The 23725-nt window shown below is 36.1% G+C and overlaps 1 protein-coding gene across 2 annotated transcripts in view; it reads left to right on the top strand.

Annotated features, from left to right (window-relative positions):
- The window catches only part of VLDLR (very low density lipoprotein receptor), a 38032-nt gene that overhangs the window by 562 nt on the left and 13745 nt on the right, over positions 1-23725 (top strand). The window contains exons 2-6 of one of the 2 annotated variants that reach the window (XM_074196504.1): positions 13758-13877; positions 17689-17811; positions 20187-20309; positions 23067-23438; positions 23552-23674. In XM_074196504.1, coding sequence (XP_074052605.1) covers positions 13758-13877; positions 17689-17811; positions 20187-20309; positions 23067-23438; positions 23552-23674 — 861 coding nt within the window. The remainder of the gene's footprint in view (positions 1-13757; positions 13878-17688; positions 17812-20186; positions 20310-23066; positions 23439-23551; positions 23675-23725) is intronic. The other variant, XM_074196505.1, reaches the window with a different exon arrangement.

Genomic DNA, 23725 nt, shown 5'->3' with positions numbered 1-23725 from the left:
TCGCCACCCCTTCCCCTGTCTTCTCCCTGCCCACCCTGGCGGCGCCCCAGAGCCCCCTCTGTCTGTCAGTACCATGGGGGTGGGAAGAGAGAAAAGGAGGTGGTCTACAGGAGGGATGTGGTGTGGTGCCGATCTGACTTAAAAATACCACTTTGACTGCCCCTTCCTTTAAAAAAAAGTCCCCTCCGTTCTTCTCAAATTCAAGAAGCTCTAAAGAAACCGTATTCTCCTTGATCAACCCCCATCGGGGACTCCTTGAACGTGAGCTTCTGAACAATTGTAACAATGGTTTTTCTCTCCTCCCCACGGAGTAAGAGGAAGAAGGGAGGTAATGGGCAAGGCCAGCCTGAGTCGGGTGCGAAAGCCCCTTGGGGATCCTCCGGAGCTGCCTCGGGGTGGGGGAGGACCGACCGGCGAGGGGGTGAGGGAGTGGGTGTCGGTGGCGAAGTCGTACCCAGCCCAGTGGGTAGTACTCCAGCGGCCGTGAGCCGGCGCACGTTCGGAGCGTCTCCGCTCTTGGAAGGGAGGGAACTGTGTGAATTGTGCTTTCTGCTAAGCTCGAGTAGTCAGTCGCCTTCTGGGGCAGGTCCCTCGCAGGGATGCGGGGTGGGAGCAGAGGGCTTTAGGTAGCTTTCTCTCATTGCTCCATCCTCACCTCCCTTCTCTTTTCTTCTCTCCCCCAGTAAAAATGCTCTCAGGCCTTCTGTACAGATGGCCCGGGAGGGGGAAGTGGAGGATGCAGGACTTAATTCTGGTCGCCCTGCGGCTTTCTTAGGCTTTTCGAGACAGGAAGAGAGTCCGAAATCTAGTAACTGTAATTAGCACTCTCTCCAAACAATAGAGCAAAAGGAAATAGCACGAAATTATGAGGTAGGGTTTCTTTTGGAGTGAGAGGAAGAAGAGGAAGGTGATCTGTTTCCTACCCGAGGCACTGTGGTTTTATGGACCACTCTTCACACCTAGGTCTACCGATGCTATCTCTTTGCCTCAACTATGGAAAATTAGGACTCCAAGATGCTTCTGGCAAAGAGATTTTAAAAGACTGAGGCGGCGCTAAATTGCCTACTTACTTGGCAGTGGAGTTGGAGTAGGGGAAGGAGGTTGTCTCAGTCCCCAAGGTTTGAGACTCAGAGTCCCAGATGCGTTTCCATAGAAGCTGGAGGACAAAACTATGGGCCATCAACCGGGTGTGAATTGGGGGTTGACTTTTAAGGGGAAACAACTTCAAATCTAAAGACCAAGAAACAACTGTGTAACTTTCAGCTTCAAAACTGCCCCTCTTATCTTGGTTACTGAAGAGTGTTCGAAGTAGTATCCTTTCAGTGGTATGACAAGTCCCTTTCCTCTACCTTATGAGATTGGTTACTGTATCAAATTTTTTCAGTGTAGTGCATCTTGTAACTTTTGGAAGCAATCATTTGAACTATTTCACTGTGAAATGTTGTAAAAATACTTGGATGCAAGTTCCACTACCATCTCTTCAAAACTTCTTAAGATGGACTTTGGGGTGGGGGAGGGGATATGGAGGCAAGTTTGACATGTTGGGCCTGGTCTTTTTTTTTTTAAACTACTCTCCCTGCCTTGCTCACCCTGCATTTAATTTTAAAACCTCTGCAGAACTTGACTTTCCGTTGACAAATCATCGACATATCTTGTAAAAGAAAAAAATGATTGCTACCCCAACCTAAATAGTATTGTTAGAAAAATAAAATGATCAAATGTAATTAACAGCACTTGTCAAAGTTTAAAGTTCTCCACAAATTAGTTATTATTAGAGTCTTTTTTAATACAAGTTTTGTTTGCCTAATAATGCTAACCAATTATAAACTGCTACTGTAGATGGTTTTAACTTTTTTTGTACCTTGATCCCTTTTGGCAGTCTGAAGTCTATGGACCATTTTCCAGGATATTTCCAAATACATAAAATACATAGGATTGAACTACTTTTTCAAAAAAGGTCCATGACTTTAGGTTAAGAAATTCTGTGTTCAGTGATCATTTTGTTGTTCTCTTAAACTTTGTAAGAAAACACAAAAATGTGAAGCTTAAGTAATTGAAGCTACCACACAAGAGCCCTACAAAACTTAACCATCTTTTGTATGAAGAAGGTATATGTACATCTTTAACTTCTTTGCCCCCAAAACAAAGGGAAAAGATATCCCCAAGATTGCTACTGTCAAATAGTGACAGACTCATGATGCTGAATATAAAGATTAGGTTTCTAGGCACAATAATAAATATATTAAAACTTAGACTGGATCTTCAGAGAATGAGTTTCATTATATTTTCAATAAAGTTTTCTGTGAGTCTATTTTAGAAACCTTGACACAGCTAAATTTTATTTGCTTTATAGGGATGTTAACAGCTTCCACTTAGTGGTTACAAAGAAATAGTGTTATCTAATGATTGGGCTTCATTCCTACCTGGAGAGACTTTGGACTCTTGGAGTGAACAAAAATGTATCAAACTATGGAATTCATTTGGTCAAAATACCTTTGAATGGGAACACAGTGACCTAAGTGGTATGGGCTATGGGTTCTTCCTGTAATCTTAATCTGGATGCCAGTTTTACAACTACTAAAATAGTCATTTTTTTTGAGGGACAGGAAGTGGAAGAAAAGAATAAGCAATGAAGGCTTACCCAAAAAGAAAACCTAAACATTTCAAAGACAAAGAACTGACTTTTAAAATTTCTGTAGAAATAATTATAGGCCTGCTTTAAGCACCTCTTCCCACCACACCCCCCCCTTCAAAAACAAAATCATCAATCCCTAGGGATTGTTTCATAGGAAATCAGTTGTCAAAAGTCATGAAAGTAATGACTTATCACAATACTGAAGGAAGAATGTAAAATTATTCCAAAAATATGGTTTATAGAAGCTGAACCTTGAGCAATCATAAACAACTCAATTGGCTTCAAAGAAGAGGTGAGAATGAAGAGATCCATATCCCTTCTTTCCTTGGATAGGTGGGAGTCAAAGGTACAAAATACGGTGTTCTCTGTAAAAGACTTGTCTTTATTTATAAAACCGGGTAGTGGTATTCCTCTTTGGTTTCTGAGAGTACCTTTGAGATCACAGGATGATTTGCATATGAATTGAAGTGAGGCATAAGTGAGGCAGAGTTGCACAAAGTCATCAGCCTCTCTTCCAGTCATCAAAGTCCAATGCAAGTTAAAAATTAAGACTAGGTAGAGGAAATAACTAATATAAAAAAAAATTTATCAAAGGTTTTTCTTTTTTAAACATAGCCCTAGCCCACTTTCCTGGGACAAATTATTCTACAAATTATTAATGACCAAATTGGTAGCATAGGCTTGTCCTTCTTTAGCCACAGCTGGGCAAACTGTAGCCTGAAAAAGATGAATTAGAATGAAAGACAGATGGGAATCCTGATCCTAGAAGGACATGTTTACTGTTCTTGCCTTTCAGGTACCACTGAAGAGTAAGGTGATGTTTTGTTCCTTGAAGAAGTAAGGCTTTATTTGATATATAAAAGTTTTGCAGACTGACACTTGGGAATCATTGTTCCAGATGGTAGATGAATTTAAATATCAAATTATACACTTTTAGTTGTCTTAAATTCACATCCGAAGTGAAAATATCTTAGTTGTTAACCCATCCAAAAAGCTCCATTTCCTAGGGACTTATGAAGTACCATAAAGGAAGAAATTTTGTGTTACCTTATAGACAACTTTCAAATCAATTCCCTTTTGGCCTGAATGGTAGAATGTTTACTTTGTGTCTCCAATGTAATTTAACCACAGGGAAGAATTTATTCTTTTTTTTCCCGTTACAAATATCATCTTTATGCTTTTGACTTTTTGGATAGCCCCTTGAAGTTGTTTCCTTTCTTCTAAACATTTTCTTTACTTTTGCCCTAGTAATACAAGCATTAAACATCAATGTTGCAATGTAAAAAACTATGACTTTAGAATTCTTCCTATGGTTAAGCAGCATGAACCCCAAGGTTCACAGGTTCATAGGCAATATTTTAACTCAGTCCACTGACTAATTATACTACTCCATGCTGCTTTTCGCCATTGTGATTTTTAGGCAAATTATGAGCTATTAACTATCCCCTTGGACAAATCTTTCACTCCTCTAGTTCTCATAGTTGAAATAAGAGAATTGGACTCCTTGGTTTCTAAAAGTCCTTTCTGCTTTCTGGTTCTAAATTAGTGATTCTTTTAAACTTGTTAATCATGCACTGGGGATGGAGTACAGGTGATGGCAACCTGAAAGGTAAGCATAGTAAGCATGACCTTCAGGGACAAGTCCTGAATAAGGGTTAAATTTGTGGATAGATTTCAAGGAGTCTATGAGCTTATCTTTTTACTATTTTGATAGCTGTATTTTAGCATCATCAGTTTCCTTTGTATTCCTAAGTCTTTTATGCATTTAAAAAACGGAGCCATCAAAGTCCCTAAAGAAGTTAAAAATCTCTGCTGCATAATATAAAATAGTTCATTTGCTAGAATATTTGAGTTTTGACTCTCCTGACTACCATTTTGGTAATCAGCCCAATGCTAAGTGCTATGTGATTAGCATGTTTACTGCTTTATACAAGTCAAATGCTAAAAATTTTCTCTGAAACTTGCTTTCTAGTTGAGAGAGGTGATACTTCTGGGATGGAAAGGAGATAAAAGTCATTAATGACTGGAATTGTTAGCACACTTTTAAGAAATGAGACTGGGGCTGAGTATAAATATGTTAGTAGAATTTAAATTGATTCTCGAGGAAAAAGGAGAAATTCCCCCAAAGCACCAAGTTCTTGCCCTCTTTCCACAATGACCTGAACCTTCCTGGAGCCACTAAGCCAGTCTGTCTGATCTCTTCCCTCTTACACACACACACACACACACACACACACACACACACACACACACACACACACACCCCAAAGATTTTAATGGCTATTATCTGACCATGTTACTCCCTTGCTCAAATTTCCAGTGACTCCCCATTGTCTATAGGAGGAAATACAAACCCCTTAGCCTGGCATTTAAGGTCTTTCATGATCTAATACCTACCAACTCTTCCAGTTTTTATTAATAATGACCCTCAAATGACTGATGAAAGCATATTTTTTTAAGTCTTCATTTATGAATGAAGAAACTAAGGCTATGGTTAAGCAGCATGAATCCCAAGGTTCACAGGTTCATAGACAATATTTTAACTCAGTCCACTGATTAATTATACTACTCCATGCTGCTTTTCGCCATTCTGATTTTTAGGCAAACTATGAGCTATTAACTATTCCCTATTCTTGTTCTTTCTTCACATAGACCTTTCCCCACACCAATAAACTATCGCTTCCATATTTCTGACTACTAAAAATCTTCTCAAGTCCTGGTTTAAATGGATTTTCTGTTTAAATGGATTTTCTGTCATCATTCCTTCTTTGATCTCAATAGTTTCTTTCAGTACATTAAAAATCTAAAACTTTCTTTTGTCATAATTTCATTATTACCCTCACCCCTCCTTTTCCCCTCCAACTCCCAATTAGATTAGAGACTCCTTGAGAACAGGCACTAATATTTTTCATCCCCAGTTGCTTTTATAAGAATTCTTATATGTTACATATTAAATCTTTTTGAAAGGAAAAAAAAGTAATTAGCAAATACTTATTCCCCACTTGCTAGATGTAAGGATATGAAGAGAAATTGCAATCTATGTCTATGAGGAGGGACATGACATAAGGTAATTTGCTGGCTTTGGAGTAACAGGCACTATCATTAGGGGATTAGAAAAGCTTCTTGTAGAAGGTTTTCTCAAGATGAGCCTAAAATGTGGGAATGTTATCTCACAGATGTTACATGACTTTCCCAAGATTTTACAATTAGGAATTACAGTGGGGTGGCTAGGTGGTGCAATGGATCGAACACCAGCCCTGGAGTCAGGAGTACCTGAGTTCAAATGCGACCTCAAACACGTAATAATTACGTGTGGACTTGGGCACGCCACAGCCCCATTGCCTTGCAAAAACCTAAAAAAAAAAAAAAAAACCTACAAAATGTAGAAGGCAGATGAATAGGGGACAACCAGTGTGTGTTCAAAAATGGGTGATGGTAGTAGCTTGTTCAAGGAACAGCAAGGCCAGAATTGTTGTATCACAGATCACATGAAGGGGGAAAAACAAGGTTAGAAATATAGGGTGGGACCAGACTGAATGGTTTTAAATGCTAAATACAGAAGTGCTAGATGTAAAAGAAGCCAGTGGTGATGGAGACCAATGATGTGATCTGTGCTTTAAGAAATCCCCGGTAGCTATGTAGAAGATGGATTGAAGTAAGGAAAAAACTTGAAGCAAGCAGTATATAAGGATTTGGAGTTGGATATGCTCAAGATTGGTGTGGATGTTCTACTTCATTTGAGTGATGAAGTCAAATGAAGGCTCATCACTTGTGAGCCTCAAATGTAAGAGTAGAAGTTAAGTCATTCTTCTGATGAAAACTTGTATGCTTGGTTTATACTGTTTTTTGGCTTTTAAAGCATTTCACACACATGATTTCATTTGATCTTCATGCCTAAAGTCAATGGTACAGTTATCCCTATTTCTAAAATGTGGGAATGGTATCTCACAGATGTTACATGACTTTCCTAAGATTTTACAATTAGCAATGACACTGTAACTCAGACTCAACTCTTCTGACTCCTAGATCTTCTTTTGTCTGCTTAGTCTCCAAAGAGATATAAGCTAATAACTATCATAGGACTTTAAAGTTGGCTTATATATATTGGAGCACTCAATTCAAACAACTGCCTCAGACTACCAAATCTCTTCATTTAAGGACCTTAGCAAATGTATATTAAAATGAAGGTCATCAGAATGTTTTTTTTTCCTACTAGAATGCTAGTTACATTCAGTGACCACTAAGCTTCTAATATACAAAGCATGGGCAAGGTACGGTGGATTGGAGTAGGTAGACATGGAAGTTGATATGGAGTTTGCTATTTATGGACTTATGCCAGGTTAAGACCTGACAGTATAATATTATGTCTCTTTTGCTTGTACCTGTATTTTCTTTGGTAGAGGTAATACCCTCTACCAATGTAGATAAATAACTGTTCTGCAACAAGCTTAGCATTTGGGGGGACAGTGAGAGATTAAATATATTTTCTGGGATCACATTATATATGAGGTATGATTCAAACCTGGGTCTTCCTAGCTGAAGTAACACATGCTGCCTCTATGGAATGTGCCCTACAACTACTTCTATACACTGTCTATACTAATGATATTAAAATATTTTAGACTAGTCTTCCCTTGCAATTCATCTGAACTATGTTTTTTTTTTTTAGTTTTTGCAAAGCAATGGGGTTAAGTTGTAATTATTGTAATCATTAAGTTTCTGAGGTTGGATTTGAACTCAGGTACTCCTGACTCCAGGGCCGATGCTCTATCCACTGTGCCACATAGCAGCCCCTGAACTATTTTTTTAAAGCATCCTTATTAAGATGCTATTTTAAAATATCCTTGTTGTTAGAAGGGCATCCAGGCTTTAATAATATTACATAGAAAACCCAGATTTTACACCACTTAGTAAACCCCTGCCAAAGTTTAATAGAAAAAGTATCTAAACATTAATACTTGGAAATAAATAATTGCTTTAATGTAAAGATATGAATGACTGATATAAAGGCATACCTTTTCTCTCTTAGCCATAGTTATAAGGCTTTGATCTCTCCAGGTTCTTGTGATGCAGGACCAGAAAGGCTCACTAAAGAGCAGAGATAACTTACCTTATTCAAAATTTACCCACCAAGACTTCATTAACATAGAGATCTGGCTCAAAGTAGTGCTAAATAGAGGATCAACTAGACTTAGGATGCTGTAAATATTTGGTAAATATTTAACAATCAGTTGGGGAAGTGAAGAAAATCTATGCATGACATGCTTTTAAGGCTAATATGCATTAACATTTTCTCCTTCTCTTTTTAAAGTCTAAACAATTGACCAAAAAAAAAAATCAAGCCTTGATTTGTAGCATTTGTTGATTTCCCAGGTGTAAATGCTTACTCTGAAAATTTAATAATCTGCTAGAATTGGCTCCAGCACCCTCCTACCTAGGGAAAGTATAGGTAAGGATAGTTGGTTCTCTTTGTGAGCAGTTTCTTTTAAGTAGGTTAAATACTTTTTATCCATCCGCTCCCATCTTTTATATTCTGTTATGAGAAAAGCCAATTTGCCTTTTTGCTTAGCAAATAGCACTTTTTTAATGTTGCCTTTTAAACTAGTTGCTTCTGAATTTAATGAAGCTTTACTATGTCCAAATGTTCTTTTCATAAGCATAGGCAATGCCTGGGAGTTAGGGTGAATTGATTCCTCATCCACTTAGTCTTATTATACCCCCTAAAATTCACCAGGTCAGTAAATGAAACACTTTGAGAGGAAGACCTGCTCCATTTGGTAGCACTGAGGGGTTAACAATTTCTATCAGATTCCTCCAAAAGACATCCAGCATTTATTTTGATAAATAATGATTTATGGGAACAAAGTAGAAGTTTTCTAGGAAGGGAAAGAAAAAGTAACCTTTATGATAAGATTGACTATGCCTTTCCCCATTAACTGACCAGTATGAAAATGACCCTTGTGCAATCTATTTCTCTCTAGAACATCTGACTTAGAACTACAAGGTAAAGTAGTTTTTAAGTCCTGGCATTTGTCCCTTAACTTCACCCCTTTCCTCAAATCTTCTTTTTCTCCCTCACCCCTTATTTTGGTCCTTTGACATACTAGCTCAGGCATTAGGATTCCTAATCTATATTTCAGCCTATGTAGAAAGATTGGAGTGAAAGCAAGCAGTGGGAAATGAACAAGGCTTAAAATAAATGCCCTTGGCTGTCTTGGAAGTGCCAAAATAAATTGAATGTTTCCAGTAGAGAATTGTAATAGGCTCAAACAATGAGGAGACGTGAAATGTTGATACTTAGCTGTGATGTTCCCATTAGGTTTGCCTGTTCTTTAATTAGGAATTTATACTTTATACTTAGTTATTGCTATAACTCACAACTAAGATATTGGTACCACCACCTATTTTCAATACATATAATAATATATTATAGATAATTATGATTTACATATATTACATGTAATATATATTCAAGATTTACATATTGTGAATAATATGTCTAAATGTATAAAAAATGCAAACATTCATTTTTAGAGTCCAAGAAATCTCAGAGTACTATAAGAAAGATTAGATAAATTTCAACATCTGAGAGTAAACTTATACCTTTTTTAAAGTGATAGAGCCTCAATATTTGTGACTGTACTTGTTTTCTCACCCAAAGCTCAAGTGATTAGATAAGGAACTAGCCCAGAATAAAATTTCTAGGATAAGGGTACATACTTGATTTTAAAATAGTACCAAGGTAGTCTTTTCTATCATTACTGAATTAGTCCAGACTATATAAGCTAACTGGTCTATATATATAACTTTGGATGCTCCCCAGTAAATGAAGGTTTTAATGATATCTGAGACTTGGGGACTCTTAAAGTATGTAGTTCACTTTTATGGAACTTTAATGATTTAGACTTCAATGATATACTTTAATTTTCCCAAGCATGACTTGCAAGATTCAGTGAAAGAAATAGTCCCAAGTATTGTGCTTCCACATCAACATAGTTCTCCTTGAATCCGGTGAACTGTTAACATAAGATGTGTCACCAGGAGCAGCAACGGTTGTTTTCTAAGTGCTTCAACTTGCTTAAAAGTCATTTGATAGAAGACAGGGACAGGACAGGTATCTCTGATTCCAAACAGGAAATATCCAGTGTGGATATATGTGATATATACACAGGCCTTTTTTTATATTTGTTTTATTTTTCACAAGCAAAAAAAAGGAAATGGCAGTGCCTGGGAGTTGATTCACTTAGTCTTACTGTGCCCCCTAAAATTCACAAGGCCAACAGTTGAAGCTCCTTTAAGAGGATAACTTGCTTTGATGCACATGTGTTTCAGTGTGTATAATATACATGTAAAAAAAAATCTGTGGAGAAATTATAATAGATAAAAATCTGTTTTCCCTTTATTAGGTATCATTATTATGGTGTGATTTCCATATCAAGATGTTAAATATCCATTAAATGAAAGGGAATCACTTAAGGTTCATCATACCTATGGATTTTTAAGCTACCAAGGGCTATTTTTTACTTTGTCTTACTAGTTACTCAGCAAAGTAACTATGTTCAAAGGAAACTTGACTTGTTTTTATGTTTTTTTCCCTTGAACACTTTGTGTTTTGACTTGTAAAATTCCATCAATTCTGAATTAGTAAAAAATGCAGTGAACCTTTAATTGAAAATAACTAGTTGGTGATTTCAAGCTAACAAGTAAAAAAGCATCACCTTCATCATCCTCGTTATCATATACATTTTTATATATCTCTTTAATGTTTGGAATGCACTTTACAAATTCACATTTTATTCTCACAACCCTGGGAGGTAGGCGCTATTATATTACCCTCATTTTACATGTAACACAACTAAGGCTGAGGAAGATTAATTGCCTTGTCCAGTACAGTTAGTGTCTGAAACCAGAGTTGAATTCTGCTTTTCCTGATAGTGCTCTATCTACAGTTCAACCTAAGTGCCTTCTCACATGGTCAAGTATCCTGGCAACTTTCTATGTAATCTGTTCTGAGAAGACATTCCTGGGTGAACGGCTTTTAGTTATAAAACACCTACTGTTTGATAAAGTGCCAGTAGTGATCCAATGGAGGTGAGTTTTTAGTAGCTGAGACTAAAAATCTGATATAGCAAGCCAACATTTGGATTCCAATTTTGCTCAGTGTATTCCTGTTCTAGCTAAGTCTAATGGAATACACAGGAACAAAAGATATATATTTCCAGACAACTAGGAACAGAATTTGAAATTAAGATTGGTAGTCAAAGGTATAGTTTATTGGGTATACCCTAACTCTTTAAATTGGTTGACCTCTCTTCTCTCAACCCATTGATTTTCCTGTTAATCTATCTGGTGGAGGAATATTAGATTTTGCTGAAATGTAAAGGATGATTAAGTGGCATAGTCTGAAACTTTAATAAAGTAAGCCTTAACTGTGACTGTCGATATAAGTTCTAGAGAAGACAAAATGAACCATCTTTCCCTCTTGTTTGAATACTACACTTAAAAGGTTTTTATTCTCAGTAGTATTACCAAGTGTAGTCTCTATTGGTTAATTTTGCTAAACTGTGTTTTATTATAAAGGTAGAGTGTATAACAGAAATGATTCTCCTCTCCCACCCTCCCACAAAAAGAAATAATCTGTCTAAAAACTTATTTAGAGTAATTTTCTAGCAATGTACTTGTCCTGTAAGAAAAAAGTCTTGCACATTTCAAAAGTACCAAAAGAAAAATTCAGGTGTTGAGAAGCATTAATGGCTCTTACTAACAGCATCCCAATTATTGTTGATTGGTGCTTCAATGTAAGTAACAGTGTGTGCCTGTTCCTGTTCTAGCTTTTCTCACAAATGTACCCCAGCTGCTTAACAGTTACAGATTAGACTTTATGGGGGGAAAAAAAGCTCTATTTGGAGTCTTCCTAAAATTATTTTTATCTTCCTATAAGTTACTAACAAGAATAACCCAAAGGTTTGAGGGTGAAAGCAGCAGGATTTGCAGATGACATGCACTGTGGGAATAATTTCCCAAGAAGGACTTCCTTGTGTGTGTGTGTGTGTGTGTGTGTGTGTATGTACACCAAAGCTGTCAAATTACAGCTGAAAAACTTCTAAATGAACCTGAATCAGATTAAAATGTAATTCAGAAATGTTTGACAAAACAAAAATTGAATACAACATAGCTAATTTTAATTTTCGGATTTCTAAATCACTACATAGTGCAAAGATAGCTCTTTTCTATTGGAGTCTGATATCTCTGATACAAACCATGTCAAATATTGGTCCTTATATCTAGATCCAAAATCTTTCACAACTACTAAACTTGCAAGTTTAAACCATCTGATCCCGCTTTAGTACTTCTGAAGAGCTGTAGAAAATGAGCAAGTCCTTGGCAGATTGTATATTAAGGCTAAAAGGTGAATCTTGATGCATTGTGTTTATGACCTCAATATGAGACCTTGGAAAATGAGAGAGGAATCTGCTATAATTAAGTTGTAAATACTAAGATAAATAGTAGATAGATTTAGCTAAAAGACCTGAGCTAGTACTTCTATTTGTCACCTCTGAGATCTTGGGCAAGTCACTTCAAAACTACCTCAGTTCTTTTATCTATAAAATCTTATCTTTATTAGATTCTAAGCCCTCAATTCAGCCATTAAAATGATTCTCCTATAGAGCAGATCTGATTGTGTCACTCCCCAGCTTGATAAACTCCAGTCTAGAATCAGATACAAAATACACTGGAATTCAGAGTCCTTCATAACTGACTCTCCTACCTTTTGCAATTCTATTATGTTCTCTACTAGCAAGACACTCTGGCTTTTGGCTCTGGGCATTTTCTTTCCCTGTCCCCCCATACCTAGAATGTTCTTGCTCCTCAATTCTGTATACTTATTTCCCTGGCTTTCTTTAGGCCTTAATTACAATTTCCCTTCTGTTGGAAACTTCCCAATTTTATTCTAGTGCCTTCTCTCTGTTATTACTATTTATCCTGAAAGTAGCTTGCTCGGTGTATTTCTGTGTCTGTGTTTTGTTTAGGGTTACATGGAGCTCCTTTAGGGCAAGGATTGTTTTTTGGCTTTTTTTATATCTCTATCACTTTGCTCATAATGGGCACTTAATGTTCATTGTTTTGTATTTATCTTCATTGACCAATCTGAGGTGGGAGAAAGCCAAAATGGGATGGAACTAGCTCTAACGGACTCTGGGAGCCAATTGTTAAATTTTCAGTGTGAGAATTTATACTTCAGGAATTAGTAAATGCTACATAATTAGGGCTTGATGTACTGTTCTGTTTTCCTCTTTGGACTTAAGTGATATAGAAAATGTTAAAAATGCAGATTACACTTAAAAGTGTCATGCATGCAAGGTTAGACATTTACCAGCAGACCATTGGAGAGAACAGTAACAATAGAAAAAGACAGGAAGAATTCTAGGTAGTGTTCCAAGCACAGGGAAATACTTACACAAGAGTATAAGGATTTATGAAATGCAGTCTAGCTGGATTGTAGAGTCCTTAAGAAGGAATTATATAAAAAATTTTAGGTAGAAATTTGGGTACCCAAATTGAAAGGACTTCAAATGAAAGGACTTCATTTTATCTAAGCAATGGTAAATGGTAAATGTCCACTGAAATTTCTTGAGCAGAGTAGTACCAGGATCAGACTAGCAGCTGTGTGAAAGGTGAATCGGATAAAAGAGCCCAAGAATCAGGGAAGCACTGGATGACTGGTCCAGAAGCCCATGTAAGATGTCATGAGATGTGAATTAGGGTGCTAGCTAGGGGTTAAGAGAAGGGATTAAGTGTAAGATATTGTGGAAGTAGTAACATATCAAAGGAAGGAATAAGGCAGTAGGAGTTTGATCCTAAGGGACTAGAAAGAAGGTGCCACTTTCAACAGAGGCTCTGAGAGGAAGATTCTCAGAATACTAATTTTCTAAACTAGTGGCTAAGAAATGGCACTTGATAGGTTGTTCTGGGTACTTGAAGATGTGCTGCTGCTAAATAAGTCTAAACCTTCTCTAAGAACATAGGGTAGCTTGCACCTCTAGTTCCAAGGTAACAAGCTGTCCTTTCTTACCTTCATTTTCAAAAAATACTGATTTAGCTAAGGTCTTTCTAACTTTAGGGACAAGAACAAAATGTGAGTCATCTCAATTCCAATGCAGTAATGGCCGCTGTATTACTATGTTGTGGAAGTGTGATGGTGATGAAGACTGTAGTGATGGCAGTGATGAAAGTTCATGTGGTAAGTAGCCTCAGAATCTGCTGAATGCTTTCCCCCTTGTCAAATCACTGAGACTTGGTATTTTGCTGAAAAATAATTTTCTGATTTATGTTTCTATGGAATCACTTAAAGTCATTAGACAAGGATCTTTTGGAATTTTCCTTGAGCATAAAACTTACATTAAGAAAATAAACTCCTTGAATTATTGATGATAAATAAATAAAATTCCTAAAAGTCATGTTAAAATCAGTTGGAACTAACATGCCTTGAGAGAGAGAGAGAGAGAGAATAAAAGATAAACTAGTTCTTTTGATTTAAAAACTAAAGGACCTGAGTCCTCTCAGACAAAAAAAAAAATATAAGTTCTATATTCTCCTGCCCTTTCTGCCTAACTTTACCACAGTTTTTATAAATGTTTATTATAGGAAATTTGTTCAGGGAAATAGTCTAGTCTGGTCTATGACTTCTTTTTGTCCCCAGTTCCTACCATACATAGAAAATCAATGTAATAATAAAATGTTCTAACTCCGTAGGCTTTAACTAAAGTTAGAAGAGAACCATAGATTATAGACTTAGAAGCCACCTAGTTGAACTCATTTTAAAATTGGGGAAAATGAGACTTAGAGAGGTTGACTTTCTGAAGGTCACACAAGTAATGTCAGAGACAGACTTTTTAAACTCAGATTCTCTCCTCCAAGGCCAATTCTCTCTTCACTGTTCTGTCTCTGAAGAAGTCACAGTCTCTCCTCAACCTTCTCTCAATTAGTCTTTAAACTTTTATCAAGTCCTGTATCTCTAGAAAATTTTTTGTGCTAACTTCTGTCAGCATAATCTCTCTTGGTAACAAGTTTCATTTCTTGAGCAAAGCCAGATTTTGTAGCCACTTTCTTTGTGAGATGAGAGAGCTTTGTTTTGACCACTATAAATATTGTGATTAATAGAAGAAGTTAATGAATTGGAAATAAACAGAATGGATAAAAATAACAATTCTTCACATTTTAACAAATATTAATCATCTATGCCCAATATACATCACTGGGAGACAGATTAAATATGGTGTCTTGGCTTTTCTAACAATCATAGTTCTTGTTATTCCTATTCTTCTATTCTCATAAGAAATTTTATGAGTTCTGGGAGAGGAATGATCAGTACTGACTGAATGGGGGGGAGAGAATAGAGAAGACTCCTCTAATTTTTCTTCTGCTTATTCCCTTATTAGCATCTCCCATTAACCAATATGCTCTAAGGTAATGTTCCACAGTCACATTATTCACTTGATATTAACCTTATCCGTATCTGAAACAGGTTTGTATGACCTTGACAAATCCTTTAATCTCCTTATTTAAGAAATGGGGGTGGGGGAAGCACATGAATTCTGTTCTAATGTTTCATTTCAGTGAGGTGACTACCCACAGTTTCTGTGACAATTGCCCACAGGTAATTGGATAGGGATGTGAAATTTTAAAAAATTACTTGCCATTCAAAGAAATCCATCTTGGAGCAACTTTTCTTCTCATTTGTCAATTTGACTATATTGTACCTTAAAGGAATTAAACTTCTGTCTATTCTATAGTAGACCATTATCTGAAAGAAAAGTCAGTCCCTGTAAGTGCAAGTCACTAGCTTACATTTCTCAGTCTTGTGGAGCTAGAATCATAAATGATCTTAATTCAACCCAAAGCTGAAAAATTGAAGTCCCTTTGTTCATCCATGTAGAATGCATACCATTAAGCATCTCAATTTATACAATGCAAGTCTTTTCTATATTTACACAGCACTATTGTAGGTAGAATGTGGCAGATATGTCACTACTATTCAAAGAGCTTAACTATTATGTGTCTCCTCTCTCTAAAGGAATAATATAAGTTTGAGTTTGATCAGTATCCAAAATAAGTCTTCTTGCCTGAACCTATATGTATAAGGTGGCAGGAAGGGTTTCCTCAAATCAGTTATATGGGAGGACTTATAGTAGTAGAACTTAACATCAGCCTTGAGGGCCAAGCTTTAGGGTGGGTTAAAAGAGAAACTCATATAGTTAAATGATAAAACTTCAATATTTATATCCTCTTACCCCAATTTTGAAGTGCTGAATTAGAATAGAATTTCTAAAATAAAGTTTTGATGTAAAAAAAAACTGTCTTGGTACTGTCTATCACTTACAGCCTCTACAAAATAATTAGTTTAAGGTCAGTATAGATAGCCCTTTATAACTGGGAGCTTTTGGTGAGATCAGAAACTTGGTCATTCCTTTCTAAATAAAGTACTTGGTCCACCATTTCCTTATCTTTGTTAAACCAAACTAAAAAAGACTCTTCCCTCTCTTAACCATCTCAATACTATCATTCAAGGATCATTCTAACTCCACTAATGTGCCTAGGCCATAGTGTTCCTAAACTTTTCATTTGATATTTGATTACAAAGGAATAGCATTGTTCTCCCCCCCCCCCAGTTGAATTAACTTTACTCAAACTTGGGCTCCCTTCCCTGACCAAGTCAAAGTTCAGCTCTGAAGTTAGTGGAGAGCTGTTAAGAGTCTAAATTTCTGTTGTAATGCTATATACTGATATGTCCCCTCAGACAGTTAAAAAGTACATCCGTAGTATTAAGAAGAGAAGAACCACTTAACAACAATTCTACCTCTTAGACTAAGGGTGGGAGAGAAGGGAATAACAAGACAAGAGAAGACCCTGACTAGGGAATAACCACATCTCGTTATGTTTTTCCTTGACTCCACTAAAGGATAACCCTGTAGTTAATATAGTTAACTACCTTATCTAGTTTCTGAAGCCAGAGGAATTTAGAAACTATTTGGACAAAGTCATGATTTATAAAATTCAGTTAAAACTGTAGCAATGTGAATTTAAACAAAATAATTCTCATGAGAAGCAAAAGCCAGCATAATGTGAGATGAGAGATGACTGCCCAATAGATATACTTTGTGAGTGGGCATAACTTTTAATTTCCTTCTCTAAGCAGTTAAAAAAATAACCAAACCAAACTAATTGAGTTGAATTTACTGATCTGGTGATCTATGTGGTATCTACACTATATATACACTAAAATCATAAGTAATAAGAAAATAAAATTGAAGTCAATACAAAAGTTAGAGCATATTTCCATCCTTTTAAGAATTTTTCAGTTTTAGAATTTAAGAAGTTTTAAAGGAATATACTTTGAGTGTTTGGGAAGTATCTGTCAAAATATTGAGATTTTTCCTGCTTTTCAGGGTCAAATTATTATTTTTAAACTACTGTTTAAATAGAAAAATACCTAACTTATTATTCCACATAAGAAAATGTGGAAATAACTTTTAGTCTTGACTAAATTTATTGTCTCATCTGCTGTGGTCACCTCTTTCATCTCAAAGACTTGGCTTTTATATGAAAACAATTTAACTTATATAATTTACTATGCTATATATCTTGGGATGAATTGTGACCAATTGTGAATTGATTTTTTTTAAGCAATAGATGTTCTAATTCCCCAACTCTTAGGAAAATCTCAATTTAGAGTCTCCCTAGGGATGTTTTCTCTCCTTTCCTGTTCTGATGAGGTTTATTTTCCAATATCTTCATGTGGCAATTTTCCACAGGGTCAAACATTGTTATGAATAACACCTGCTAGATAAGAGCGACCCTTGGATATTGGCACCTATCAGTTTAGAACAATATGCAACTGCAATTAAGGATTTATTTGGTTGACTTGGAAACCTCAGTATTACAGAGATTAAAAGATAGTTTTCCAGAGAGGCCACTTGCACTCTGGTAAATAAATGGACTATTGGATAACTTTGACACTAACCCTGTAACTGAATATAAAATTTTATTTGTAGTGAAGAAGACATGTGCTGAGTCTGACTTTGTGTGTAATAATGGCCAGTGTGTACCAAACAGATGGCAGTGTGATGGGGACCCAGACTGTGAAGATGGATCTGACGAAAGGCCAGAACAGTGTAGTAAGTGCTGATACCTTGTTGACTAACTTGCCCAGGTGACAATGGTCTTATGAGCACTAATTGGAGCTTATAAATGAAGATGAAAGGTGTACATTATAGCTATTTTAAAGTATTTGAAAGGCTGTTATGTAAGAGGAAATAAAATTTGCCCTAAGAAAGCAAGATGTAGAGAGGTTTTTTGACTGGATGTTAGGAAAATATTTTGTGGAAATCCTAGCATTAAAAAAAATGGATTGGCTCAGGAAGTAAAGGGACCCATCTTGTGGCTTCCGAGCAAAGGTTGGATGACCTTATTGGGAATGTTAAAGGAAACTTTGGTCAGGTATGGGTTAAATTAGATGGCTTCTAAAGTTTCTTCTGATACTGGAAGGATGCCTTCCAACATATGGTATCCTTTCAATTCATTGACTAGAAAAGTTCTTTCTACTTTGCTTTGGTAGATTTAAGTATTGCTTCTGAGATTCAATATTTGGTGTTAATCTTCTCCATCTCACAAATCAACCCATACTTTTACAACCTTCTTAAGGATCTTCATCATCCAGGAAGCAGTTATTGACATAGGTCTCTGATTAATCTTAGTACAAGTCATTTGCCAATTTTCTCTCATTTCAATTTGTGAGCCTCTGGCTAAACTAAAGTTCTCTATGTAGTATTGAATATTCCTATTGCTGCCTCAAGCCCATTGAGCTCATTGAAAACTCATTGACTAGGTGCATAAATTGCCCACTTGTTCTTGTTCATGATTACTCTAGAGAAATGGTACTTAATTCTGAAAACTTTCAACATTCTAAATACCACAGTGAAGAGTAAAATAGTAAACATTCCTTAAAAATATATACAAAAGAAATTGATCTGTGTTCATGATCTTTATGAATATCCTTTTAGATAAGCAAATATGACTTGCAAGACAATTTCTAAATGTGTGAAAACTAAAATAGCATTGCTAAAGGTAATCTTAAAAATATCATATATATATATATATATATATATATATATATATATATATATATATATATGATGGGAACAACTCTAGATCTGATATTTCTCTTTAATGAAAAGACCATAATTAAAATTATCTGTCAGGGTCAGAGGAAAAAACATAGAAATAAAATTAATTTATTTAAGCAAGACTTAATGATATGAGTTGTTACTTTAAAGCATACAATTGACTTATTGTGGATTATTTGTTAATTTTAAAACCTTTTTCACTCTTTCCATTTGCTATGTTTAGAAAACAAACTCAAATGAGCAAAACCTATTCATTTCAATTGCAATATATAATCTAGAAATTATTTTTGAATATATAAACATTAATTTCTTCCATTGGTTAAGAGAATACTTTTCACATGACATGCAAATAATTGAAATTTGACTTAGTTCTGGTAGAAATTAAAAAAATAAATCTGGGGGCAGCTAGGTGGCTTAGTGGATAGAGCACTGATCCTAGAGTCAGGAGGACCTGAGTTCAAATCTCATCTCAGGCACTTGATATTTAGCAACTGGGTGACCTTGGGTAAGTCACTTTACCCTTTGCTCCACCAAAAAAACCCACTTCTCTTCCTGTCTTTCCTCCCTCAGCTTTGTAGAAGGGGAATGTTTCTAAAAGGAAAATCATAATTCTTTGCATGAAAAGGTAGGGAAAATTTGGGATTATTCTGCAGAACTTTGCTAGAGAAGTTTTTGGGTAAGTAGGTAAAAGGAGGTCAGAAGAGATTTATAAGAAATGACCATAATTAAGAATACTGATATAGGGTATAGCATATATTTGGTACTACATGCCTTAATTTCTTCTTCTTCTTTAAAAAGGGGATAATTACATTTACCTATTCCTTTAGGTTGTAAAGATTTAATGAAAATAAATTTGTAAAGCACTTTACACACCTCAAAGTGCTACCTAAATGCTAGCTAATATTGTTGAGGTTGATTTTAGATCAATAAAGTACTTTATTCTTCTGATCTACTTATCTGAAGTGTGAGGAGAAAATAGCTTGTTCATGGTCATAGTAGGAAGCACAGTTGAGTTTAGAACCTGAATCCTGATCCTAGTCTCTACTGCTTGCCACGTAAGGCAAGGAAATAACAGGAAGCCAAAAGTTTGAGTGAATAGACCTTGAAGATAATAGTCACCTAGAAATTACTTCAAGAGTTGATATAAACCTTTTTGGGTTTGGTCATCAAATATATCAGGGTCCAAGGAAAAGCACTGGAAAGAGATACCAATACCTCACATGGAACAGTTAGTTTCATAAGTATACTCTTCAGATGGCTGAATCGTGAACATCACCAGTACCAAGCAACTCAGAGTAATCTTCCTCAGCACCTTGTATCACTTATCACAGTTCTGGGGTTCCTTTGAGACTATGTGTCCTCAACAGATATGAGAACCTGCCGAATAAATGAGATCAGCTGTGGTGTTCGATCAACTCAGTGTATCCCAGTGTCCTGGAAATGTGATGGTGAAAACGACTGTGACAGTGGAGAAGATGAAGAAAACTGTGGTAAGAAGATACAAGTATTGAATCCATTGAATGGCTTATCCTAAGGATTCTTTGCTGAAGGGACAAAAAGCTGTGATAGAAACAGCTTGACTCACTTCAGTGACTTGCTCTTGGCTATTGGTGTAAGAGTAAGAACTCAGATTTTCTGATTAGCAATTTTAACAGTCCCTTTCTAAAAGCTTTTTATTATTAAGAAGGTTTCTACATCTATCAGCTAATACATCCCCAATGCTCCTAGAGTCAGAGGAGAGGAGAGGAGATAAAGAAATAGATCTGAGGTGGACCACTCTTGAGTTGGAAATGAAAACTGCTTTGTCTACTCTATTGACATAGCACTTGTACTCCTGACGCAAACCCAGTCAAGCTTAATTGAGTGTTGGGGAACCAAAATTTCTTTCCTATTCCAATTATGAAAATTTCCATTTCTCTGAACCTGATTGTGACTATTAAAATTTGCCAACTTGGCTTTAGTTTCTCCTTTTCTAGGAAATTCTCAGTCTCTGACTTCTAATAGCTTGCTTGCCTGGCACAGAGTATGGTGGTAAACCTGCTTCCTTAATGTAGGTGACCAAAGCAAACTAACTTTGATGGTGTCTTCTTTTCCAGGCCTCTGGCCAGAACCTCTTCAGATTCTCTTTCCCTGAGACTTTAATGAGTTCTCATTCATTTGCCTAACTTCTCTTCCTCTTTCACCTTTCTGCCTCTGAAAATGTGTAGTGACATGCTATATGTTAAAGGTGAGGGGAAACTTTAGGTTAAATAAACATTGTCTTAGTCAACTTTGATGGCTCTTTTAAGTTAGGTATCCAAGTTCCTCAATCTAAGAGGCCTTTTGATTCTTACTGTGGGTAAACAAACTCTGGGCATAATAATAGGAATATCGATCATTTTTAAAAATATTTAAGAAGGCTTCTGGGGTTAAAGCAACTGCACCTAGTTCAATGAGTTTCTTCTCCATTCATTCCTAGAGTCAAGTTTAATGTTTCATCCTGAACCTATGTTGGAAAAATCACAGAGCTGCCAGATGCTTCCCTTTTTAAAAAAATGGATTTCGCTTTCCAAGAGCAATGATTTCCACCCTATTTCTTATAACTATATAAAGCTGTAATCTATATAATCTATAAAAACTTGCATTTTTATCTGACTTAGGTTCATGCAAAATAAACTAGTCTTATAACCATAATTAACATGCTTCTTTTTAAAAAAAATTTAAAATTTTTTTCTTTTTTAGGTTTAGGATTATAATCCAATCCTGGATTCTGCTAATGGCGGTTTTCTAGAATTTGAGAATTATATGTTAGTACTTGCTTCCTGGCCTAATAATCCACTCTCTACTATCTCCTCCATTAGATAAGAAATTGGCCAAGTAGCTCATATTTAGATAACATTTTACTTTTCAGAGTGTTTTTATTATTACTATCGCCATGCTGCAGAAGTACAAGTATTCTTCTTTGATAGCACAAAGACTAATAGGTCAAATTGACTTGCCTCTCTATATAAATAATAAACCTCAGTGCTGAAACACCAATTGATTTCTCACTCTTAATTCCAGTGCTCTTTGCTACCATGCTCCCTTTAATTTGAGTTTATAGATATGGAGCTGGAAGGGACCTCAGAGGCCATCTAGCCTAACCCATTCATTTTAGAGAACAGAGGCCCAGTGAGGTGACTTGCCCCAATCACAAAAGTTTGAATATCATGTCTAACCCTTTTTTTCTATCCAAAAGCTGCCATACCATGCAGATAATTTATTTTTAATATTTTTAAACATTTTTCTTTCCCTCCTCCAAATAAAAAAGAAAGCCTTTACACCAAAAATATGCATAGTCAAAAAGAGAAAATGTTTACAATGATCATATCCAAATATATTCTGTCTCTTAAGGCTTTCAGGGTTGTTTTCTAGTTATAATGTTGTATACATTTTTCTCCTCACTTTGCTCTGCATCAGTTCCATCAGACCTTTTCAGGTTTCTCTGAAAACATGAATTGTAGCACAATAATATTCCATTATATTTATATGCTATAGTTTGTTCTTCCATTCCCTAAATGATGGGTATCTCATGAATTTTCAGTTCTTTCCTATGAGAAAGAACTGCTAAAATTTTTTCTACAAATGTGGGTTCTTCTACTTTTTCTTTGATCTTTTTTGGGGATGTAGACTTGGACTTGGTAATGTTATTGAGGAGTTAAAGGCTATGCCCAACTAGTAACTTTGGGGCATAGTTCCAAATTGCTTTCCAGTTAGAACAATTTACCAATGGTGAATTAGTGTGCCTGTTTTCTTGCAAATCCCCAAATAACTGCCACTTTCCAGTTTTTTCTTGACAATCTGATGGGTATAAGAATTATTTTAGAGAAACGTTTTCTAACAGCAGGGTACTACAGGCACATGGCAAAAGTAAACTTGTACCTCATTGTTAAACCCCTCAATTCTAAAACTTAATGCTTTCCTTATCTTGGAAAGAAAATGGCAGCTCATAATAATTCATGCATTTATTCTGAAGAGAACAGATCTATATCCTTCTGTCTTTCCTCAATTCTTTTCTCATTTCACCACTATTCCAAGAAGCTTTCTAATATTTACTCCTATTGACTATACTATGGAAACTTGATTGTGAATATCACTTATAATAATAAACATAAATATAAATTATTCTGAATTCTGATGTGACTGTTGATTTTGATATTTATAACTTTGTTGGGGTGGTAATAAAGTTACTTAAATGTTGATATTGGACCATTCTGTCTTTTCCTTAGGGAATGTAACTTGTAGTCCAGAAGAATTCACTTGTTCCAGTGGGCGTTGCATCTCTAAAAACTTTGTCTGCAATGGTCAGGATGATTGTAGTGATGGTAGTGACGAGTTGGACTGTGCTCCTCCTACATGTGGTGCACATGAGTTCCAGTGTAGTACTTCTTCCTGTATTCCCATCAGCTGGGTGTGTGATGATGATGCTGATTGTTCTGACCAGTCTGATGAGTCCCTTGAACAGTGTGGACGCCAGCCTGTGCCTCATGAAAAGTGTCCAGCCAGTGAGATCCAATGTGGTTCAGGGGAATGTATCCATAAGAAGTGGCGCTGTGATGGAGACCCTGACTGCAAAGATGGAAGTGATGAAATAAACTGTCGTAAGTAGTTTCTTTGTTATCTTGGCTCTCAACATGCCCACCTTAAAATCAGAGTTGATGGGACCCACTTCAGTAGCCTAATCTAGAGACTTTATTTCTTTTCCTTGTCCTAGCTTCTCGAACATGCCGGCCTGACCAGTTTGAATGTGAAGATGGCAGTTGTATTCATGGCAGCAGACAGTGCAATGGGGTCAGAGACTGTATAGATGGCACAGATGAGATCAATTGTAAAAATGGTAAGCATTATTGATCTCTCTCACAGTTGGGTAAAAGACACATGGAACTTA

Source organism: Macrotis lagotis, chromosome 8, assembly GCF_037893015.1.
Source record: "Macrotis lagotis isolate mMagLag1 chromosome 8, bilby.v1.9.chrom.fasta, whole genome shotgun sequence".
Classification (NCBI taxonomy): Eukaryota; Metazoa; Chordata; class Mammalia; order Peramelemorphia; family Peramelidae; genus Macrotis; species Macrotis lagotis.
The sequence above is the reverse complement of the archived record's forward strand: the minus strand, read 5'-3'. Positions and strand labels throughout refer to the sequence as shown.